This window comes from Nothobranchius furzeri, chromosome 18, assembly GCF_043380555.1.
Source record: "Nothobranchius furzeri strain GRZ-AD chromosome 18, NfurGRZ-RIMD1, whole genome shotgun sequence".
Classification (NCBI taxonomy): Eukaryota; Metazoa; Chordata; class Actinopteri; order Cyprinodontiformes; family Nothobranchiidae; genus Nothobranchius; species Nothobranchius furzeri.
In genome coordinates, this window is record NC_091758.1 from 39,604,868 (window position 1) to 39,629,994 (window position 25,127).

At 44.5% G+C, this 25,127-nt stretch overlaps 2 protein-coding genes across 2 annotated transcripts in view; both read right to left on the bottom strand.

Moving 5' to 3' along the window:
* LOC139063930 (uncharacterized) overlaps positions 1–25,127 on the bottom strand; it is a 670,684-nt gene that overhangs the window by 464,036 nt on the left and 181,521 nt on the right. The window lies entirely within an intron of this gene.
* On the bottom strand, positions 8,376–22,086 carry LOC139063878 (uncharacterized). The gene is made up of 13 exons (XM_070546798.1): positions 22,046–22,086; positions 20,993–21,075; positions 20,746–20,904; positions 20,502–20,651; positions 20,218–20,302; positions 15,856–19,278; positions 14,302–14,419; positions 12,804–12,924; positions 12,063–12,160; positions 11,733–11,913; positions 10,862–10,975; positions 9,200–9,280; positions 8,376–8,515 (listed from the first exon to the last, which is right to left on the bottom strand). The coding sequence occupies exons 1-13, from the start codon at positions 22,084–22,086 to the stop codon at positions 8,376–8,378; spliced, it is 4,794 nt and encodes a 1,597-aa protein (XP_070402899.1).

Here is a 25,127-nt window from a genome sequence, read left to right on the forward strand (position 1 = left end):
GCTGCAGCAAAACAAAAGGGATGGTAACAAAATAAAAACATGAGGGAAGACAGAATGTGGAAGGATGCAGCTTTATGTGTCTGATGTGAAACAAAAGTTGGGTTAAATGGAGAAAAGCTGTTGTTTAAAAGCAAAGAATGAAGAAACAGTAGTTCAAGAGCTGCATTTGTTCCACTATCATAACATCCAAGCCCAGAAATGACAGTCTCCTGTTTTTGCTCCATCATTTATTTGCTCCTCAGCGTTAGATTCAAAAAGCAAATGTAAGACCCTCGATTTGGACTACAATGAATCTGGGTTTTCCTGACATGCCTGCCCCATTTTGTGACCCCAACAGCTCATATTCCTCCCCTTTCTTTCTTTTTTTTCCAATCCAGTCATTACTAGCTCTTATGAGGAGGGAAATACACAAAATTTGTCACAAGCAGGGAGGCCCAGACTTACCTCTCCATAGCCACTTGGGTCAGCTCCTCCGGGGGAATCCTAAAGCTTGGTTTATGCTTGACACATTCACTTTCCGCTTGGTGATGCGGCTCGCGGATGGAACGCGCTTCACAACTTGCAGCGTTTATGGTTCGTGCGGCTTGTCTCTGTGGTTAGCCAATATTCTCCCAAACTGTAGGGGGCAGCATGGAGCTCTACAGCATGCATCCAACACTACACCATAGTAGAAGTAGAAATTACTGTGGTTTACAACATGGCATTTCAGCATTTTTTAACAGCGTCCTCGTCTTTTCCGACAGTGCGAGCTATTTCTCTCCAAGAATTATTAACAACATGTTGATCACGGTGATCTCTGAGAGCTTAATCATACAAATGTCTGTATTTACGAACCTCTGCCATACTAGTTCTTGCCAGTCCACCATGTTTTTCTGCGTCCAAATGTCCGCGTGGTTAGAAATTTCCTAGGTGCGCGGTGCGGAAATTTTGGGCCGTGCGGAGGCGCGGTGGAGGGGCGTGGTTGTTAAAATGACGCAATTTGGCCGTGCGGACCTCGCGGACGTGTCAAGCATAAACCAACCTTAAGGTTTTCTCTGTCCAGCTGAGAGACAGTCCCCCCAGCGTGCCCTAGGTCTTCCTCTAGACCTTCTCCCAATTAGATGGGATAATTAGCAGGAGGCATCCTAACTAGATGCCTAACACCTCGACTGGCTCCTCTTGGTGTGGAGGAGCAGCAGGTCTACTCTGAGCCCCTCCCGGATGACGGAGCTTCTAATCTTATCTCTAAGGGAGGGCCCAGCCACCCTGTGGAGAAAACTCCGTTTGCACCGTATCTTTCCAAACTGTCTCAGGGAGGTGATGTTTACCAAGGATAGTTTTAAGGCACAAATGTTTACATGGACTTTATTAGACAATAATGCAAAACACTGATTTGCCCTTGCAGGATATATACAGTCCCTTTGTGAATTTAAACTTTAGTCTGCAGTAACCCAGATCGTTCTCTCTTTGCATCTAACAATTGCACCGATACATTTGTTTGCAGAGATAAGTTGATAAACACTCACATCTGACATTGAGTCATTAGATTATTTTTTTATTGAACTAGAGTAAAATCTAATTACGCAGATTAAGAATGCTTTTTAAAGGTGTGTTTGTAAGGTTGATGTTGACTTTCCCAGCACCTGCTCTTCTCTTAAATCATCAAAAAAAAAATTTAATTTAGGTAAGATTTTGTTTCTGCGATGGACTGGCTGTCTGTCCAGGGTGTACCCCGCCTGATTGCCCAATGACCGCTGGAGATAGACGCCAGCCCTCTCGCGTCCCTACGTGGACAAAGCGGGTTCAGACAATGGATGGATGGATGGATGGATGGATGGATGCTGTGTTTGACAAACATAAAATACCCCAGTTGTTTTTTTACATTTTTAGCTATCCTATTGCGCCACAAACACACGCATCGGTTTAAACATCCTTATCTTCTCTGCAGCATTTTTCCTGAGCAGAGTTGTTGCTCTCTGGGTTTAAACTGCTGTAGCTTCTGTCTAAAGCAGAAACTTAAAAAGGCCGATTAGCTGATTACTCTAACTGGCAAAAACTGTTCATTCTTTCTTTGAGCAAACAACAAACCTCCCTCTGAGTAGATGTTGAGCCAAGGTTTGTAATTAAGTAAAGCAATAAATAGCTGCAATCAAGGAGGTTGGGTGGTTCAGAAATGGAGTCCTCGTCGGGCTACAATTATTTCCTCAGGGGCAGAGTTCAGCTTGTGCACGATAAGAAAAATGTGGATGAAATAAAAGTATCAGAACAAAACCAGTGTCACTGAAGTTGACTGGTTAAAGAAAAGCATAAACTAAAGTTCTAATGAATGGTCCCACAACTGGAATCACCATTCATTTAGTAGTATTTAAATTATCTTCACGCTCTTATTGACTTTATTTTATTCGTCTCTCCACGTTATGCTTCTGTTTCTGCTTTTAATCTGAATTTCCTAAAAGTACCATCTACTAGCATGTTGCATTCCTATAATGCCACCTGTTGAGTTGGGAATCTGCCAGGATGCTTTTAGGCATTAGAACAAGAACTGAGCAAAAACTGTCAATTTCAAAATGACTGAACGGTTGACAGCAGGAATCTTGAGCTCATAAGACAAAACATAGGAGCATAATCAGAAGAGAGCCAGAAAACACTGGGCAAACAGCTGCTTCAAGCTGAAAGATGACTTTTTAATGGTTAGGAGGGCGATTACTGAGAGGCTACAGCTGGGCTGACGATAGATGGAGATCAGGTGTGTGAAGGGAAACTAGTGGCTCTGTTAAAACTAAAAGACTAGAAAAATAAACCCCAAAACTCTAAAGGTCCAGGAAACATTAGAATGACTCAACTCCATTGTGATGATAAAGGTTAGAAAATACAAACGACAAAAGAAAACTCTAAATACTGAAAAAAAGCAAGAAGTAGAAGCAAAGTGGATTAAAGAGCCTCAAAATCCCAACAAACAAAAACCAAAATCCTGTTTTATGTTTGCAACACACATGAATTTATAAAGGTCATTTTTGTGTTAAAGCATAGAGCCCACACACACACACACACACACACACACACACACACACACACACACACACACACACGCATGCATTCCTGCAAAATGCACGAAGAAAGCTGCAAACATGCAGGTCATAGTCAACCCTGTTCAGTTTCAATTAAAATCGTGTGTGTGTGTGTGCGTGCGTGCGTGCGTGCGTGCGTGCGTGTGTGTGTGTGTGTGTGTGTGTGTGTGTGTGTGTGTGTGCCTCAGCAGGACGTCTGTTCCTACACCGACTCTGAAGTAAAGCAATGAAAAATGAAGCTTGTCATCCGCTGGCCTACATTTCACGGTGATGCTGAGAGCCTTGTCAGCAAGAAAGGCACATTTCAGGTAAAACCTTTGATTTTCACACAAACACACAGGTTTGCATTAATTGCAGCAGCGTGGCAGATTGCATGAGCGTATAAACATCATGTACAGCTGTGTTGATGGCTGCGCTGACACCCGGTGTGCAGTTTGCAGACACGAGCTGCCAGCTACTGCATGCGCTTTGCATGCAGGTCGTGTTTATATGAGAGAACAAAATGTTATGTGAATGCATGGAGGGTGGCCCGCCACTTTATATACATTTTTCACACCACAGCTGCATGCTTCTCCTTTTTACCACGTATATGTGTGAAGGCCGTGCACTAGAATGTCTCTGGGTGCGCAAGTTAACGTGCATCCTGTCAGTCCTGTCAAAGGTTTTCTCTACTTCACTGGGAACCATTAAAACTGTGTTGGGGTCATGAGTTCTGTGTGAATGCATGCTGATGGGGAGGTGCTGGGCGAGTGCACCAGGTGTTGTGTTGCGTGAAGTGTGTGGACTCATTGTCACCACAGTTCTGGGCTCCTTGTAAAATCGTGCAGCGGATGATCAACTCTTATGAGGAGAATGTTTTACGGTCTATTTTCCACCGTCTCTAGTGTAAGTGCTCTGACTGATGACTTTATTAAACTGCAGTAAGTGTGTGCACAGGTGGTGCAGATGGAAGAGACCCATCCTTTGGCAAAGCGTAGAAACGGGGCGGGAGGAAAGATGTGCTCGACGTTCTGAGTCAGCCAAGAAAAACAGAGTCAACAAGAACATTAAATCACATGATGTGAGTTAGTTACCTAAAATGTGTTTTAATGAACAAAAACTGCACATAGACCAAACCTCAGCAAACCCACCATGACGACTCCCAACGATGACAAAAATGCGATGAAACACCAGTAACGCTCAGGGTTTAGATTTATTAATAATAATAATACATTTTATTTCAAGCGCCTTTCAAAGCTCTCAAGGTCACTGTACAGGACAAAATATAACAAGCAAGCAATACAAACAACAAGAAATAAATGCTAAGAGTAAATTCCCAAGGGTAGAGTCGGAGCAGTGCGATGGATAATAGACTAAAAAGAGTAGACGGAAGGAGGACAGTTACAGTGAGTAAGCCAGGTGGTACATGTGAGTTTTGAGTTGAGACTTGAAGGTTGAGAAGGAGTTTATATTGCGGAGGTCAGGCGGTAGAGTGTTCCAGAGTTTTGGAGCTGAGTGGCTGAAAGCTCTGGCTCCCATAGTATAGAGACGAGTGCGAGGAACAGACAGGGAAGGTGAAGATGATGATCGGAGAGAGCGAGTGGGAGTGACAATGTGGAGGAGATTAGAAAGATATGGGGGAAAGAGATTACGGATGGCTTTAAAGGCATGAAGAAGTATCTTATAGTCAATTCTGTATTTGACAGGGAGCCAGTGAAGTTGTTCCAGGACAGGGGTGATGTGATCAAAAGTGGAGGTCTTGGTGATTATCCGGGCAGCTGAATTTTGGACTAACTGTAGCTTGTTGAGTGATTTTAGAGGGAGACCAGAGAGGATGGCATTACAGTAATCGATGCGACTGGTGACCAGGCTGTGGACCAAAATAGCAGTGGAGCGCTGACTGAGGGAGGGGCGGAGCCGATTGATATTGCGAAGATGAAAATAAGCAGTGTTTATTGTGTTGTTAATATGAGGAATGAAGGATAAGGTGTGGTCTAAGATGACACCCAAGCTCTTAGCTTTGGCTCTGGGGTAGATTTGTTAAAGGAGAAGCAGGTGGAGCAATCAGAACCTAGAACCAAGAGTTACAAAAGAACCAAAACAAGAAGAACTGATCAAGTAAACTGAAGAAATAAACTAAATAAGTACAAGAGGGACAAAATCGCTGAAAGCAACAAGTATTAGAAAACTTTCTCTGAATAGTGATTGCTTGATGCTAACATGTCTTGGGACTTGACTTGAGAAAAATGCACTCCCAGAAATTTCCAGCAAGTCCCAGGACTTGTCTTTACTCAAAGCCTGGTTCACACAGCAGGATAATTGTTCCGGTGTCAGACCCAAATCTCCTGACAAGCTTAGGAATGCACCCGATTACCGTAACGGCCCTGAAGATTATCTTACCAGATGTTCTTGCCATGTGTACTGTGTTAGGAGCGCTCTGGTCTGCTTGGAAGCATGTTGGGAAAGTTCTGGTCATGAATCTGAGTTTTCAAACATGTTTGACAAACAAACATCCTTCCAGTTGAATGTAGCCAATCAGAAAGCGAGTTCACAGCAGCGTGCTTTGTGCATGTTTGTTGACGCCAAAGTCATGCGTAAACTCAGAAGATTACCTATCCAACCGGGGAATGTTCATATGTAGCTTGTAGCTTTTGCTCCATGGGCAGACGCCACACACTGTGGGACAAAAACCGGAACATCTGTGACATTTTATTACTGCGTTTGGTCTCTCGTGTTTATAAAATTGTTCAAAAATCTAAAAATCGTGTCACGTGACCTGGGCCTTGTGCGTGACTTGGGCCTTGTGCGTGACCTGGGCCTTGTGTGTGACTTGGGCCCATCTCTTTGTTGAGTGTCTGCCCTCATGAGGAAATTACTATGCAGTATTTTCTCCAAAAGACTGTGCCAAAAACACCCTGAAGCGTAAAGAAATAAGGCATATTAAAAATCAGCGCCAGTAACAACTCCATCTCCCATGATCCTTTGCAGCCAGCAGCAGCTTAATGACGTCATCAAGCAACGCCGAACCCCGGAACCTTCAGGTCCCGCCCGCTGGATTGCTGAGCTATAAGACCCGAAGCGCGGAGAGAAACTTTCTCTTTTGTCCAGATTTTCATCTGGTGTGAAGAAGCTCGTTCTGCAACTGCTCCGGACGCAGGCACGAGGCCTGACTGCTGGAAGCAATGGAGAACGCCGATTGAACACCGAGGGACGCTTCGGGTTCGCTCAAACAAGAGGTTTTTTTTTCCTCTCTCTTTCTCTTTCGCTCTCGTTTTCTCTTATAGTACCGAACAAGCGGTCGACCGCGCGACCGCTTCATATTAACAGACGGTCTCTCTCTCCCGTACCAAATACGCCCTCCTGACCATCTTGAAGTAAGCTCCGTTTCTTTATTGTTTAATATCTAAGTTTGTTCATGCTGTGGCCAGGCTGGCAGACTGTTGAGATATTTAATCTGTCTTTATGATTGATCTTTTGTTTTTCCTTGAGCTTTGTGAAGCGGGTTAAGGTTTTGAAGTGTTTTTGGCTGAGTTACTGTGAAAGTTTGCTTACACTCACTGTTTGACGTGACAGTGAAAGCTTACACACACACACACACACACACACACACACACACACACACACACACACACACACACACACACACACACACACACACACACACACACACACACACATACTGGTTTTCAGGGTTTAGAAAGACACCACGCGGTTCTTTGTTCAGCCAAACAAGGACCAGTTTGTTTTTCCAAAACTATCAACCTATCACTGCTGCTTTCGTCATTTCAACCACCTACCGGATCAGATTATTATTTCACATTATCATCTCATTGTTTCATTACTTGTTATTCGTTTGATAAAATAAGTTGGTTGATGTTGATTGGCTAAACGCTTTGGGAGGAGCTGAAGTGGTCATATTAGTTAATAAATGTTATTGCCAATTAAATTTTGTCTCAGGTGATTTGTTTGTGTGGTCTATAAAATACAACTGCTGCTCGTGAAAAGGATTTTACGAACTTCAGACAGATTGATAGAGGTTTTTGATTCATTTTTCCCCTGTTAAGAGGGGTGGTGCCCCGAGGCATATCCACGAATATCCTAATTATGTAATAAATCGGTAAATATTTCCATATTTACAAATTCATTGATGAATTCAAAAAAGTAAGTAAAGCTTACAAATTATTCGTTGGCTAATAATCACAACATCTAGTATTTATACTCTTTTTTGACAGCTAAAAAAGCCCAACACATCATTCACATGATTTTTTTCTGATTTTTGTAACTGTTGTTCTTTTTTCTGTATTAATTTGTGGATCTGTTTTTTTCCTAAAGCTTCTTACCAAACCTAACCTAGATAAATCTTAAGTTACCTTTCACTTGTGTATTTCTTTCTTTATTCTGTCGTTTGTTCATCAGACATATTTCACCAGGTATCTCGGAGTGTGAGAAACTTCTGGTTTTAACAACAGAACCTCTGTCAGATGTATTTTCCTCACCTCCAGTTGCTGTCCAGGTATCCAAACAGCCTTAATTGGGCTGCTACCTAATCCTTGCAGCACAGATTGCTAATTGTCTTTCAGTCTAACCAGAAGCAGTTGTGACACAGTTACCCAGTGTTGTCACCCAAAGCAGTTCTGTTAGAAGAGAAACAGCCTCCCCCTTTGGGGCCACACGTCCCCCACCTCACCCCTAAAAAAGCAGCCAAGTTCTCCTTTTTAACTCTTTGCTTCTGTTTTGCTAAATCAGCCCAAAATGTTGCTTAACAGCTGAAATCTGCTCCAATGCCTGCTAACAAGATGCAAATGAGAGAGAGAGAGAGAGAGAGAGAGAGAGAGAGAGAGAGAGAGAGAGAGAGAGAGAGAGAGAGAGAGAGAGAGAGAGAGAGAGAGAGAGAGAGAGAGAGAGAGAGAGAGAGAGAGAGAGAGAGAGAGAGAGAGAGAGAGAGAGAGAGAGAGAGAGAGAGAGAGAGAGAGAGAGAGGGTTCGTGAGTCAGTGTTAGCTAATTTGGACATACGCTATTTAACACATTCATGAATAAACGATGTCAACACAATACGTGCACAACACCCGAATAAAAATAAATAAGTTGAATCATCAAGCGGCTTTACGTGAACTGGAAATACGCAGCTGAGAATCATATTAACACCTGGAGTGGAAATCGTTTCTGCGACAGAAACAAATTAGCTTTCACAGTAATTTGAGCCTTCACTCATGCATGTATTTACTGTAACACGACTCCAATTAAACACACCGTGGTGGAGGATTTAATCCCCCATACAATTAACCACTCCACCCATCTCCACTAAAATAAACAACATTAATAACAACAGAACTAATCCAGCTGTCGGTTTAATGGTTTCCTGTATCTGTTTTTATCTCTTCCATCCATCCGTCCGTTATTTGCGCTGCTTCATCCCCTTTAGGGTCGTGGGGAAGCTGGTACTTAACTCCAGCTGTCATCAGTAAGGTGAAGGACACCCTGGACAGATCTTCAGTCCACCACAGAGTTATTGGAACAAGTCTTCATGAATTCCTCGCAGTACTTTGGAGGATTTTCATCCCACTCTTATTTACAGAGTTGTTATAATTCAGCCATGGGTTTTCCAGCCGGAACAGCCTAGCTAAGGTCCAAGGTTTGACTCCAGATGAAACCCAGAAAGTTCTGATTTTGTGTCATCGGTCCAAAGATTATTTTCCCAGAAGTCTTTGGGATCATCAGGATTTATTTTGGTAAGTGTGAGACGAGTCTTGTGCTGTTATGAGCAGACATTTAGGACTTTTGGACAGAAATTAGAACATAAATGAGACAGAAAACATGGAAAAAGCTGCCTGAAAACATTAACGTGAACAGGAGAAATGTTTTCTGATCCTAGAGCCCCTCCTCTGATTAAAGGATCACTGCTGCATTAACTAAAAAGAACTAACGCCAAACCTGAAAAAGTCACTTAAAGATAATTAAATCTTGCTTTCCCATGATGTAGCATCCTTATTCACCAAAACCCCAGTCGAAGCCCCAATAAAAATCACAAAGGAAAAGCTGAAAACAAAAACCTCGGCAAAACAGGAACCGTAGAGCTCTTGTCCTTTGTCTCCACATCCTCCCATTTCATTTTTGACAACATCAAATAAAAACAGAAGTCGGGATTCGCCATAAGAGAACTCCTGTCAGGTACTGTGAGCAATGTCTTTGCGGAGGACCTGGAAGAGACGGCCATGAGGACTTTGTGATGGCCGTGATGGAATGGAGAATGTGGCTGATACAAGAGAAGGAAAAAGGAAAATCAGGGCCCATGACAAAGCGACGACCAACGAAGAAGAAGAGGCATACAGACTTTCAAGAGCCTGAGACACAAATGCAGCACCGCATCACCAAGCACATGTGGGGGGTGTCTGTGGACCTGACGTCACTCGCCACTCCCATGTGACAGGGATACTGGACATAAGCTACGCTATCAATCCAGCAGGTGACGGTCCATGAAGAAGGCTTCAGCGAGAAGCCCAAAAGCATTGGCAGGTTTGAAATGGTAAATGGCCTGTATTTGATATAGCGCCTTCTAGAGTCCTAGAACCCCCCAAGGCGCTTTACAACACAATCAGTCGTTCACCCATTCACACACACTGGTGGGGATGAGCTACAATGTAGCCACAGCTGCCCTGGGGCGCACTGACAGAGGCGAGGCTGCCGAGCACTGGCGCCACCGGTCCCTCCGACCACCACCAGCAGGCAACGTGGGTTAAGTGTCTTGCCCAAGGACACAACGACAGCGACAGACTGAGCGGGACTCGAACCAGCAACCTTCCGATTACGGGGCGAGCACTTAACTCCTGTGCCACCGTCGCCCCACCATTTGAGAAATGTCCACCCATTCCCGTACTAATAATCAGTGCCACCATGAACTTCCCTCACTGAATAGTTTTGTGAGTGATGCTCAGCAGCTAACAGGTGATACTTTAGCTCATTATCTGTTTAATTAACTAACTTACAACCATTTGTTTTCATTTCTCTAGCTGTGGTGGCCATCTTGGAATTGAGGTGACTCCATAATTGCATTAGTTGTAGATGCACACCTGTAGCGTCACAAAGGTCCTCTAATTTGTGACAAAGGTCACATTTTCCCAGCTAGGTCAAGCTGGGTCAGACTGTAACTTTTGGTTCCACAGATTAATCCAGGAGTCATGATGACAGCTGAATTATCATCCTTATCTGCTGAATTATCATCCTTATCTGCTGAATTATCATCCTTGTCTGCTGAATTATCATCCTTGTCTGCTGCTGCTCCGTCCCAGAAGGACACTTCAAGTTTCACAATAATAATTTAAATGATAATTTTAATAAACTCTGACGTTATTACTGTTATTATAATCATTATAAATAACCTCTTGGTTCAGTATAAATGTATTTTTAATTACTGAAATTAATTATTATGCTTTGGGTATAATTATGATCATGGTTGATAATGGGTTATGGTGTTCAGTAACCAGAAGGTCAACTTCCACCTTATCCATCCAACACAGAGCTTATCCAGAGTAAAAGGTAATCTGCCATCACATGTCTTTGACTCATGACCAAAGCTTTCTTGCTGAGCGTGGGCGTGTTCTGAGGAGTTTGTTCAAACTAACTTTCCACCAGCAAAACTTCAGTTCGTGAACCAACCACCATCACAGGAGGATAAGGGAACGGCCGCCCTAACCTCCACCTGCTGTTCTGTCACGCTGATAGAATAGCTTTGAATAAACGCACGATAACCAGCTGACGCAAAACTCCTTCAGAGTTATTGATTTTGAGTTAAGATGCAAAACTCCTTCAGAGTTAAGCCAGACGCTCGACTGTGTACCCGGCGACATCTTCGGACCAGAGTCGGTTCCTCGAGTCTCCTCTACCGGACCGAGTACCTGGAGGCTGACAACATCCTCCCTTGACCTCCGGATCCTCACGAAGGGCCGTCTTGCTGGGTGAGGTAGCACACAGATCGTGTTTGATGCTGTTTCTCTAAGTAACAACAGTTAACTGCAAAACCATCATTTCCAACCCAGAACGCGCTTCTCTCTCTCTGAAAGAAACCTTCTGAGAACATTGACGCATCCAAGCTCTCATTTCATTTCAGCTTTCCATCCAGACACAGGTAAAGCTTTTAAAACACGTTTTAATATCAAAGCTGGTAAATTGTCATCCATGAATTGTCATTTTTAATTGACCTTTAAATTGTCGTTTCAAATCGTCAAGTTTAAAATTGTTAGTAGTAAATTCTTCGTTTTTATTATCTTTCTCATTTTTGAAATGAAACACAGAAAGGTATAAATATTTCTGGTTATTGAAAAAGCAAAGATTCCTAACTTCTGATTCAAAAATAAACTTTTGCTATTAAATTTAATTATCTTAAATTAAACGTTAATCTTTGGATTAAAAATAGACCAAACAGGTTGGTGTATGAACTTCTGTCGATTATATAAGTATCTTGGATATTTATACATAATGTAAGCTCATATGCTAATGTGCTTGATCATTCTCAGAATCTACAACTGACAGCAAACTGTGTTGATTCTAGTATGTAGAAATAAGCTACAACACCTGATAATCAATTTCTGAGTTTGATTATAATCCATCCAGTGGTTTTTGAAAACAGGCAGGGTCGAAGGGTAAAGCTTTAAACAAAGATATCGGTAACTGATTAATTAGGCTTTCTGCAGCGGGTGATAATTATTCACCAAGTTCTTCCCAAACATCATAACTCCGACAGCTCAGCCTGGTTTCTCTTCCACCACCGACAACACAGCAGATCTGACTCAGCAGCCCAGAAACTGGGACTAATTTAAGACGAGCGGCTGACGCTGTGGAGCTGCTGCTGCAGCCAGATCCCCATCCTGCAGGTGTGCACGCCACAAAAAGCTGTCAACCCAGACAGCTGCTTCAGATAAAAGCTGACCAGTGATTGCTTCAGGCGCTCATGGTGTTTCCTCCTGTGGACTTTGCTAGCACTTCTTCCCATTCGTGGAGCTTTAGGGCTGATGAGAAGCAGTTGGAATATTGGCAGGTACCAACCGCTTCCCAGCTCCATTCCTTCTCTTTAAAGCGATACGATCGCAGGAGGAGACTCTGAAGAAAGAGCTCACGGTGATGAACTGAGCAGCTTCAGCTGGAAGAGGAAGTTTAAACGGTTAAAATGTATTTAGAGCAATGTTTTGACAAATTAAAACGTGTTTTATCATCAAAAGGAAATGCAAATGAGGCGTCACTAATGCACCATTCAAAAGCAGGAATAAGTGGTTTTAAACTTTCTTAGTTGAGCTGATTTCTGTTTACAGCTCTGCAGACTTGTCAATTAGGAAGCTCTTTAACTGATATCTGTGATTAATTTCCACTTTAAAGTTTCCCCTTCCTTTTCCTAAGCTAATAATATTCTAGTTGTGTCTCTAAACTCCTGAAACACATCATGTTTTCCCCAGTGCTAACTTAAGGGCGCATCCTGTAAAGAGCCACCTTGTTTAGCTCACTGACTCACTCGAGAAAGGAAAGCAAGAAAAAGCTTTGAAATGAGAGTTATATTTCTCACTTCTGTCTTCTGGGAATTATTTTCTACTTTACAGTAGCTCGGAGGCTTTTGATAACAAATATGCCTTCTTAACCCTGCAAGATAATAGTCTGCAAATTGGGTTTAAGTGGTGGAAGTGTTGCTACGTTTTAACAAGGCAATCCTTTATTGAAGTCATGTTTGTGCAGCACATGCAGAAGCTTGGCAATGAATCCTGCAGCAAACGGTGGAGCTCTTGAGTCCTAACAAGCCAAGAGAGAGGCGTGCAGGCTTTGGAAGGAGAGGCAGCCTGACAGCAAAGTGTGAAAAACGATATTAGTCCTTAAGTAAAGCTTCAAAAGAGGGTCAGACGGAGACCTCTGTGCTGTCTGATGAAAACAGAACAGATATTCATTAAGTCTGGATCACATAGAGGGTCGCAGATAAGAGAAATGGATAAACGAACAACTGAAAAACAAACAGTTTTGGCTGATGAACAAGTTTAATTGAAATCATTTAGTCAGAGGGAACAGTTATTGCTCATTTAGGCCATAAAATTGCTAAATAATTTTCTTTGACAAGAACAAAAACTTAAAAAAGTTAAAAGTCATTTCATGTAATAGTTTTATGTATATTTATGTTTATTTATTTGGCAGACGCTTTTATCCAAAGCAACTTAGTATTTTTTAACTTGTAGTGCATGTTGTGATCTGTAGGAGAAACCGGAGTACCCGGAGGAAACCCATGCATGCATGGGGAGAGCATGCATCTCCACGCAGAAAGGCCACAGCCGAGTTTCGAACCTGCAACCTTCTTGCTGAGAGGAAACAGTGCTAACAACTGTGCCACCATGCAGCCCAATGTATCAAATGTATGTATCAAAACATACATTTAAAACCCTTTCCCACTGGAAGCTTTAAGATAAATTGTTAGAATTCCTTTCAAATTTTTATTTTTTGTTTGTTTTGTTTTGTTTTGTTTAAAATGGATGAATTGCAGTTTTGGCTTGCTTTCTGGGGTTAGGGTCTGTTTTAATTTACTGTCATGAAAATGAAACTGAAACACTCCTTGCTGTGCGTTGGTTTTTTTAACAGCTGAATCTAAATTAATATGTGAGTATTAATAATATGAAATCTAAACTTAGAAAAGTAACTTGTGGAGTTCAGCAAGGATCGGTGTTGGGACCAAAGCTATTTTTACTTTATATAAATGATATTTGTACAGCTAGTGATATTTTAAAATATGCGATGTTTGCTGATGATACAAATTTATTTTGTTCTAGAGATAACATAAAGGAATTACTGAAAACAGTGGAAACAGAATTGATGAAGTTAAATAGATGTTTGTATTTAATAAACTATCACTGAATGAAAGGAAAACAAAATGTATGTTGTTTGGAGGTATTAAGAGTAATAATGAAGTAAAATTGAATCTATATAATGTTGAAATTGCAAGAGTATATGGGGGGGGGGGGGGGGTCGGTTTTTCACAGCAACTGTCTGCATTACTTCGTGGGGGGTTTACTTGGTTGCAGCTCAAGGCTACCAGGGTGTCGGATTCCGATAGCAAGAATGTGTTTGGGTCAGGCTGAGATAATTTTTCCTCTCTGCCTTCAGTCTTTAAACTGATCATTTCCAGTACTTCTGTGAAGCCAATTTTGGGTTTTAAACTTGTCCATACCGTCCGGTGACTCTCTCTGAGATGACATCCATTTTGCGCACTAATACCGGTATCGCAGCTGGAACATTGTCCAGCTTACGATTCACCTCGAGTAACGTCCCAGTCTGAGAAGTCTCCACACGGACGGTGCTTTCCGTGGGTGCGGGTCGCCCTACAATCGCTCCCATGTTCCCAAATTTCCAGAAAACCAGATATCCTCCCACTCTAATCAGGAGAATTCCAGTGATCATCAGGCCAAATATCCGCATGTCTTCGATGTCCTCGATGGACAGCTGAGAGAGGCATATGATCTTCCACTGTCATGTTCCTGGGAAGGTGTTTAACCCACGACATGAAGAACCATCACAGGACAAAGGCAGAAAGTTCAAACAATGATTTATTAACCCTAACTAAAAGTGTCCTGGAGATATCCAAGTGTGAAGAAGTCGGCAAGAGTCCAAAGCCAGCAGGGAGGGCAAACGGTGTGACGGGGTACGTCCAGGAGAGGGAGCCAGATGATGGCGGCAGAGGGCAAGTGAAGCTGGAGGAGAGGTGAACCTTGAGTGTGTAATCCAGGCGGGTTATGGTGACTTCCAGGTAGGTACATCCATCTGTGGTTCAGCGATTCCAAGTATCCGTGAGTAGTTAATCATCCAGCGATGTGAAGTGGTTCCCTCTCCTCTTAAATAGAGCTCTGCTGCGGTTGATTAGAGGATCTGCAGCTGCCGCTGATCGGTAATGCCCCACAGCTGGCGAGTGCCCTCTCCTGGAATGACAGTCTTACAAAGATGTTGTGGAGAAGAGGGAGTACTCACCCCGTCACACAACAATGCCCCCCCCCCCCTCAACGGACGCCACCTGGCGTCCTAGCAACCGACTCCTCGTAGTCCCGAATGAGGGAATGGTCCACGATGAAGGAGCGCGGGACCCAGGAGCGTTCCCCTGGGCCGTACCCCTCCCAGTCGACCAGGTACTGGACCCCACGACCACGGGGTCGGGAGTCGAGGATCCGCCGGACTGAGTAGACCAGTCCCCCCTTGTAGAGCCGGGCCGGCGGCGGAGGCGCAGGAGCAGGGCAAAGAGGACTGGAACCAACGGGTTTAACCAAGGAAATGTGAAATACAGGGTGTACCTTCATATTCCTGGGGAGGTCCAGCCAAACCGTGGTGGGAGTAGGCGTGTCCAGGACCCTGAAGGGGCCGATGAACCTAGGAGTGAGCTTCCTAGAGGAGGCCTTTAGCGGGATGTCCCGGGAAGACAGCCAAACATTCTGACCAGGAGAGTACAGCGGGGCGGGGCGCCGGTGTCGGTCTGCCAGCTGCTTGTTCCTGGCGGCAGTGCGCTCCAAAGCCGCCCGGGTAGAGGCCCATGCCCGTCTGGCCCCCCTGAGAAACTGCGGGATGGAGACTGAAGCCGAGGACTGCTGTGGAAACAGTGAGGGTTGGTAACCCAGAGACGCCTCAAATGGTGACTGACCGGTGGAGGTGGATACATGGCAGTTGTGAGCATACTCGATCCATGCTAAATGTGTGCTCCAAGTGTTGGGCTGGGAGGAGCAGACACAACGCAGCATGGCACCCAGCTCTTGGTTTAACCGCTCACACTGCCCATTAGTCTGAGGATGGTGGCTGGAGGTGAGGGCGACCTTGGCGCCCAGAGCTTCTGCGAACTCCTTCCAGACCCGAGCCACGAATTGGGGACCCCGGTCAGACAGAATCTCCGTGGGAATACCATGCAGCCTAAAAACATGCTTCACAAGGAGTTTGGCAGTAACAGTGGAGGAGGGAAGGCCTTTAAGAGGCACCAAATGACATGCTTTAGAAAACCTGTCGACCACAGACATGATACATGTGAAGCCCTGAGATTCTGGAAGACCTACAACAAAATCAAGCGCTATATGCGACCAGGGACGTGACGGATTAGGAAGGGGACAGAGGAGCCCAGCTGGGGCTCGGTGGTCTCCCTTTTGCTGAGCGCACACATGACAAGCTGAAATATAGTTCTTAATGTCTATATACATGGAGGGCCACCAGAAGGTCCGTCGTATCAGAGCTATAGTGCGTCCCACACCTGGATGAATGGAAAACCTTCCTGTGTGTGCCCAATGTATAACCTGCCCCCTAAGCGCCTGAGGAACGAATAGCCTCCCTGGGGGTCCCCCTGGTCCGGGCTCGGTTTTGAGTGCCTCCAAAACCTTGTCCCGGATCTCCCAGGTGATCCCACCTACCACACACGACGAAGGAAGGATGGGTTCGGGCTCGGGTTCTTGGTCTGGTGCATACAGTCTGGATAAGGCATTGGGTTTAGTGTTCTTTGATCCAGGGCGATAAGAAATCTGAAAATTAAAGCGTGAGAAAAACAACGACCACCTGTATTGGCGGGGGTTAAGACGTTTGGCTTCTTTCAGATAGATTAAGTTCTTGTGGTCTGTCCATATTAGGAACGGCTGTTCCGCTCCTTCCAGCCAATGCCTCCATTCCTCGATGGCGAGTTTCACCGCGAGCAGCTCCCGGTCTCCCACGTCGTAACGGCTTTCCGTCGGGGACAGCCGCCTGGAGAAAAAGGCACACGGGTGCAGTTTATTGTCCTCGGGCGCTACCTGTGAGAGGACCGCCCCCACCCCGGTCTCAGATGCATCCACCTCTAGCACGAACTGCCTCTGGGGATCGGGTCTGTGGAGGACTGGAGCGGCGGTGAAGCGCCTCTTAAGTTCCTGGAAAGCAGCCTCGGCTTCTGGGGACCAGACAAATGGGCGTTTCACAGACGTTAAGTTAGTTAGCGGTGCGGCTACCTGGCTGTATCCCTTAATGAAGCGCCGGTAAAAGTTCGCAAATCCCAGGAAGCGCTGCAGCTGTTTCCTGGATGAGGGGGTGGGCCACTCCGTGACCCCGCGGACCTTCTCCGGATCCGCTCTGAGCCTCCCGTGTTCCACGATGAACCCGAGGAACTTGACCTGTGGGACATGAAACAAACACTTCTCTGCTTTGACATATAAGCGATTCTCCAACAACCGCTGGAGAACCGCTCTAACATGTTCCACATGCTGTGCAGAGTCCTCTGAAAAAATCAAAATGTCGTCTAAATAAACTGTTACAAACTTATTCAGGAAATCGCCCAACACAGAGTTCACAAGCGCCTGGAATACAGCAGGGGCGTTAGTCAACCCAAAAGGCATAACCAAATACTCATAATGTCCAATAGGAGTCTTAAAAGCCATCTTCCACTCATCCCCTTGCCTGATGCGCACCAGGTGGTACGCGTTCCTAAGATCCAGATGGCTAAACACCCGTGCGTTCTGCAGAGGTTCGAAGGTCGAGCTGAGTAGAGGCAATGGGTATTTATTCTTTACAGTGATCTGGTTTAGTCCTCTATAGTCTATGCAAGGTCTGAGGGTACCTTCCTTCTTTGGGACGAAGAAAAACCCCGCGCCCAGGGGAGAGGAAGAGGGTCGAATGAGTCCAGCGGCCAGGGATTCCTGTATGTAGGTCTCCATGCTCTCCTGCTCAGGTCTGGAGAGGTGGTACAGACGACTGCTGGGAAGAGGAGCCCCAGGCAGCAGCTCTATGCTACAGTCAAAAGGCCTGTGTGGAGGAAGAGAAGTAGCTCTGTCCTTACTAAATACCTGTGCGAGGTCGTGATACTCCTGGGGTACATTAGACAGGTCAATCTTCTCGGCTGATGGCGGTCTAAAAGCGCTGATGTTAGGAGGGGCTGCTCCGAGGCAGGACTGGGAGCATCTCGGGCTCCACCCCTCCACTCTTCCCGTCTCCCAGTTCACCTGGGGATTGTGGCGGAGGAGCCAAGGGTGACCGAGCACTACTGCAGTCTGTAGGGAGGGAAAAACAAAAAACTCTATTTCCTCCACATGATTTCCCGACACCCTGAGTTTTACCGGGACAGTCCGATGCGTGATGGTGTTTAAGCTGCGTCCATCCAGAGCCGCCACCGCGAGTGGAGTGGAGAACCGGGTCGTGGGAATTCCCCACTGACGTACTCGTTCTGTGTCAATCAAAGATTGTTCACAACCTGAATCCAACAAAGCATCAACCGGAAACTGTTTAGCATTAGCATACAACATACAAGGTAACACACTGCGGGACCCCTTAGAGTTCTGACTGCCCACCAGTAGTCCCGACATTACCGGTGGGCACGCCCCTTTTACCAGAACCGGGCAGGCTTTGGCAAAATGCCCAGACCCCCCACAGTACATGCAAAGACCTGACCTCATGCGATGTTCACGTTCCTCCTTGCTGAGTTTGGTCTTTCCTAATTGCATGGGTTCCTCCGGGGGAAGACTCTCCGAGGAATGACTTACTGACCCAGTTGCCGGTGTGGGTGTGGGCACGTGAAGCTCCCGGTGCCTCTTGTCGAGGGAGATGGCCAGCTTGATCAGCCCCTCCAGGGACTGAGGTTCCGGGCACATGGCGAGCTGGTTCCTGATGCGGCTGTTTAGAGCCTCCGTAAAGGCGGCGATGAGGGCCTCCTCGTTCCAGGCGGATCGAGCCGCCAGGGTACGAAAATCCAGGGTCATCTCTGCCACCGTCCTCTGCCCCTGTGACAGCCTCCACAGCCTCCTGCTTATGTCCATAGGGGATATGTCAGAACCAAAAGTCAACTTAAATTCGGCCAGGAAAACGTCCAAGGGGCCTGCCAAAAAGGCAGGGTTGTGGCTCTTAGCTTCTGCCCACCTGAATGCTTTTCCTCGTAGCAGTCCAACAATATAAGAAATGCGACTTACATCAGTGTGGAAGGCTCCAGGAGACCGTGCAAACGCCAACTGACACTGGAGGAGAAAACTGTGGCACTCCTCGAACTCTCCACTGTACGTCTGAGCAGGAGGCGCAGGGGCGGTGTGGTAATAGGCGGGTTCCGCGGCCGCGGCCCCTTCAGTATTGAGCTCAGGAACGGCGAGGTTTCCTTGGGAGGTGGTGGCTCTCTCCAGAGAGGGGTCCTGAGCCTGGAGCTGGGTCAAGCCCTGTTGAAGTTGACGGATCATGGCCTCCAGCTGTTGAGATCGTTGGTTAACAATCTGGAGGTGTTCCAATAAGACCGGCAGGGCCTGTTCCTGCTGAGTTAACCTAGAACTGAAATCGGTGAGTGATGATTCCGTGGGGTTAGCGTTTTGGCTGGATGATTCTGTCATGTTCCTGGGAAGGTGTTTAACCCACGACATGAAGAACCATCACAGGACAAAGGCAGAAAGTTCAAACAATGATTTATTAACCCTAACTAAAAGTGTCCTGGAGATATCCAAGTGTGAAGTAGTCGGCAAGAGTCCAAAGCCAGCAGGGAGGGCAAACGGTGTGACGGGGTACGTCCAGGAGAGGGAGCCAGATGATGGCGGCAGAGGGCAAGTGAAGCTGGAGGAGAGGTGAACCTTGAGTGTGTAATCCAGGCGGGTTATGGTGACTTCCAGGTAGGTACATCCATCTGTGGTTCAGCGATTCCAAGTATCCGTGAGTAGTTAATCATCCAGCGATGTGAAGTGGTTCCCTCTCCTCTTAAATAGAGCTCTGCTGCGGTTGATTAGAGGATCTGCAGCTGCCGCTGATCGGTAATGCCCCACAGCTGGTGAGTGCCCTCTCCTGGAATGACAGTCTTACAAAGATGTTGTGGAGAAGAGGGAGTACTCACCCCGTCACACAACATCCACTCCTTCCAGGAATCCAATATATATCCCACCGGGTGTGTCCCCTGTGGACATGTGGGAGCCCCCTGCTCCATTCTCATTGTTGAAAAAAAAAAAAAAAAAAAAAAAAAAAAATCTTGTCGATCCCATTGAATGACCAGTTTATCAAATCCATAGTTAGTAAAAATAGAGTTTTTCAGAATAAATGCAGAGAAGCGCTCTGTGGGCAGACTGGACAAAGAGCCTTGGGAAAAAAAGATAAGGGAGCGAAAAGAGAGACGTGTCTGTACTCCTCGAGTGCCAGAAAATATGGAAACCATCCTCAATATGAAAACACTTCAAACACCAAAAACTTTAAAAAATCTGAATATTTTAAATTGGACAGGAGCTGCACTGAGACTGCAGATAATTGTAGTTGCTATGGTGATTTCCCACCTTTTTCCACTGCACGGGACAAATGTTTCCGTGGTTCTTATTCACTGAAATGCATAAACCCAATATGAACACAGACAATGCAAATACAAATACACATTATAAATACACTATCGTGGACCAGAGACACGACGGCAATGGTGGTGGGATACCCCTAGAAAAGTGCCACGCCCCCTGTTGTCCTGGTGAGGAATAGCTCTGTAACAGAAGCAACATAACTGTCAGTCTTTGTGCGTGACTCCACACATGAGCTGGAGATGTAGAAAGCTGGGACCGGAGTCTCGTTCAAGTCCCGCCTCCTTCTTGGAAGCTCTACTTGTGGCCCATCACCAATCCCTACCCGCCTGCCCATTCTCCAGTGTTCATCTTTATCTTGAACACTTTGTTCTTTCTCCTCTAGTTGGAGCCCGAAACAATCCGTAAAACATGTCACAAACTGTTCTCAATTCTATCTCTTTGTGAAAACAGCAATGATTGTAAGGTGGCCTACTGTTTCCTGATGTGGTTCCCAGAATTCCGTGTGCTCCGAGTGATCCATCATCGATTAAAATTGTTATTTGTGTTCCAGGACAAGAAGCAGCATAGATACATTCTGTTTCTTCAGTCAGAGTCCCGTGAGGACGGGAAGAAGAGGATGCATTTTTGATATCTGTGAGAGAGATGATAGCGTGTTTGTCTGAAGACATTTGTCAAATTATAATTAATTTTGCATAACCCACAAGGCTCTGTTCACTTACTGCTTTTCCCTTTTCTTTGCTGAGCAATTGCACACAAAGAGAAACTTTCTCTGTAGTACAAGAGAACTCGTCTCCATCGTTTCCTGTTATCATCAAAGTCAGCACATGGAGCCGCAGCGTGACCAAACCTTCCTGCTCTTCAGCTTCCTGCTATGACTTTGTTATTCTTCTGGAGTTGGAATTTCTGAGTTTTAGCTTCTTTCTTCCTAAATATGTTTTAGTAAGAATATCACATAAATATCCTGTAAAAACTTTGGTTAAAAAGTATACATGAAAATGTGGTCAAATATACAATATGGGTTCACTTATTTTTGTGATTCACCAGTGATGCTCTGACAAAAGTAACTGTAAGGAGCTAAAACTGTCAGCAAAATATGGTAAAAACAAAACTTTTTCTGTATGGATAAGAACAGAAAATCCATGGTCCTTCAAACGTGTCAGTAAAGAGTTTGCAGAGAGCATAAATCTGACAGCCATCCATGAACCATGAAATAAGATAACGTGTCCAGTGTCGTGTTCTGTGTCCCTTTGTTCCCCAGCTCCTCCAGTTCCCACTCCAGGTTCTCCTTTTGTGTTCTCTTAGCGCCCTCATGTGTCCTTTGTCTGCATCTCTGTTGTGTGTCTTATGTTGTAGCCCCAGCCTCTTGTTTCCCAGTTCATTGTATGTGTGTATGAGTTTGTGTGTGTCCTTCCCTTTGTCTTTAGGTTCAGTTTGGTGTTTTATATAGTGTCAGGTTTATCTGCCCTCCTCTGGTTCTCTTCCCCATCCAGATAATTGTCGTCACCTGCCTTCCCTCCAGCCTCACTCCACACACCTGCTTCCTGTTTCCCTAATTGCTCCTCCCTGTCTATATTAGCCCTCCTTGTCTCATTGTTCTTGTCGGTCCATTGTTGTTTGTCAGCGTTGTTCTTTGCTGCTCTGTGTGAGCTTCCTGTCTAGTCCCCAGTTTGTGCTCTAATTGAGCTTTGTTCTCCTGCTTTTGGATTTCTGGATTTTGGGATCCATGCCTCTGGATTTATTTTTGTTCATCCTACAATAAAATAATTTTTTACCTTATATCAACTCCTGCCTCATATCGTCTGGTGTTCTGCATATTGGGTCCTACTCCTCCTAATCAGAACGTGACCTCCAGAAATCTATTCCAGAGAGAGCAAATACAAAGAAAACAGATGTGGGCCCAGGATTTGACCCTGCGGGACTCCACAGGACAATGTCACACAGGAGGATTCTCAATCCTCTGAATGAGCCAAAAAGTGTAGCTCTTTTAAATAAGACCTAAACCATTTCAAAGCCACCCTTTCTGTTCCAACACCATGTTCCAAACGAAAGATAAAAATGTTATCGTCAACACCGAATGTGCGACGTTAAGTCAAGTCAAATGAGAACCACACTGTAACCAGAATCATGTGATAAAAGGATAGCATTAAAAACTCTTTGAAGAGCCGATTCAGTAGTGTACATGGCTTCCACACCAGATTGAGAAGTTTCCTGGACATTGTGCTCAAACAACTGTGGAATTATAGGATTAGATTATTTTTCTTTACACAACTTTGGGGATTTTTCTGCAATTAGCCCAAACATTTGGTTCTAGCTCAGGTTTTGTTTAAGAATTAGATGCACAACAGCATGTTTAACATTTTTAGGAACCCCTTGGGAATCCCAGGAGGAACTAGGAAGTCTGATATGTTTAGGAGTCAAACCGTTAAGGAAAGACAATTGGAAAATTGAGGATTAGAAAAAGGCAGAAAATCACATTTACATTAAACTCTGATGCAGTTCTGTTAAAAATATATTCAACCAACACCTGTGCACTAATCAGACACGTCATGACCTAGCAGTCTGAACACGAAGCATCCGTGGGGTAACAGGATGGCAACAGATGTGTGAGCCTTGTTTGTTTGTGTTGTTGGGTTTTGTGAATTCCTTCTGACAGATGCCTTCAAATCCCTCCAGATTGGGGGGGCTTAGAGGCCAGGTGAGTTCCTGTGTTTTGTTCTTAGGGGCATCTCAAAAACAGCTTTCATGGGTCACATCTCTGGGAAACAATCACAGAGATAATCTTCCAGAGACGTTTGTCTTCTTGCTCCTTCTTCCCTCCTCATTCCTTTGTTCCCTGCTTCATTACATTTGCAGTTTGTGCCTGAGTGATTATTTTGAAGCTTCTGGCTCTCACACCTTTAAATAATTAACACACATTAAATCCCACAACCACGTCAGGTTTTCAGACATCACGCTGTGCGTGCAGACTTCAGCGTACCAGAGAGGCAGGAGAGGGAGAGGAGAGAAGGCATCTGTTTTATTAAAGAGAGAAGAACCAGAAACGTTAAAAGTTGCAAGAGGCTCTTTTATTGATTGGGATCCTTTTCTCGGGAATATGAGACCCTCACACCACACTAAAATCCATGACACACCTCATCCTCAAATGTTGACATGGTAATCCTTGCAGAGGCGAAGAAAAATCAGCGGTGCGTGAAGTATTTCTCCTGGAGAGAAAGCGCCGCAGAAAACACTTCTTTTTGCTGGTTGCATTTACGATTTTGTTTGGCCATCATATTCTTTACAGCTGAGTGCTTTCAAGAGTCACACCTGAGTACACACAATCCAAAAGCCCGTAATGTCTGAGCTGCAACACCGACGCATAAATCTGTGGGATTTCAGGGGGAAAAAAATAACAACAATGTCTCAACTGTGAGTGAAACACAGACGGAGGTAGTTCTGTGAGCTCATCGCCATCGGAAATGGTCTAATTGGGAAAAAAAACCTTTAATCTAGACAAGTGCCATTGTTAGCGTGTTGGATTATTAATAGCATGGTTTAAGGCACATATTTGCTCAAAGTTATGAAAAAGTAGAAAATGTGCAGAAAGCAGTTCTAGCATGAACCATGCTAGAAACGTATTTTTGTACTTTTTCCTGTAATATTTCGGGAACAAACTCATGTATTAAACAAGTGATACTTTAAAAGGAGGAATTATGCAGAACTAATGAATGGAGTCTCTCAAAGTAAAAATACTAATTCAATTTCCAAACCCATTAAAGTGTCAGAGTGACTTTACGATTAAATAATTTGGGCATTCCATTAATCTAGGATTGGCCAAGATCAATAAACACAAAACCATTATGACATAAAAGCTTATGCGTACTTTTTCAGGAGTACTTGGAGCTGTAGTCATTTCCATCCTGTCTCTGAACTCTTAACCCTCCCACTGTCCTAATGGGAGTGACCCCGCGAGGAAAGCTGACCATTGAGCAGGGTTGATGGTTTATCCCTTGGGTCCACGTGGCAGGGGTGAGAAGTGAGCACCATCTCACCCCTGCCACGTGGACACCCATAAAGACAGTGGGAGGGTTATACATGCCTGCAGAAATGCTGTAGTACAAAAATATATATTAATGCACATTCTAATTAAATATAATATTCATTTTTTATCTGTATGCCTACAGGCACATGTGCATACTCCCATGATGTATGTTAGTACAAATTTTGATACATACTTTTTTACGTTTTCCTAACTTTAATCACAAGCTGAATCGTTTTCCTGTGTTTTGGGTTTCTTACATTTGCTTTTTCTGCCAAAAATAAATGTTTCCTAAATAACATTTTTTTTTTTTATTGAAGCATCATTTGTTGGATCTGTAGAAGCCAATTTGTTATGGGTTCATATTTAGAACATGTATTTCACATTTATGGAAAAGAAGATTATTACGGAAAAAATGAACAGCAAGAAATATTTTTGACTCATAAAATATTCAAATGTACGACTTTTTTTCCCTTTATTTGAATAAACTAATCTATCTCTGATTCGTATCTTTGACTTCTTTTCTCCAGACTATTTAAACAATAGCTGTAAAGTGTTATCCCACTGGGAAAACTCAGGGAGAGATTTTTTTTACTACACTGCACATTTTACTTAAAGGGGAAATATACTTTTTTAAACAAATTATAATATTTCTGTTGATATGAAACAAGTTCTTGGCTCTAAATCCCTATCACATAAAGCAATTTCAGCTGTGATTAATCCTGACATTTTTAGTAATGAGCTGTTTCTGGGCTCTATCACTTTAGAGAAACAAGTTGTTTCTGACCACGCCCACCTAACCCCTGATTGGCTGCTATTAGGGGAGGAGCGCTGAT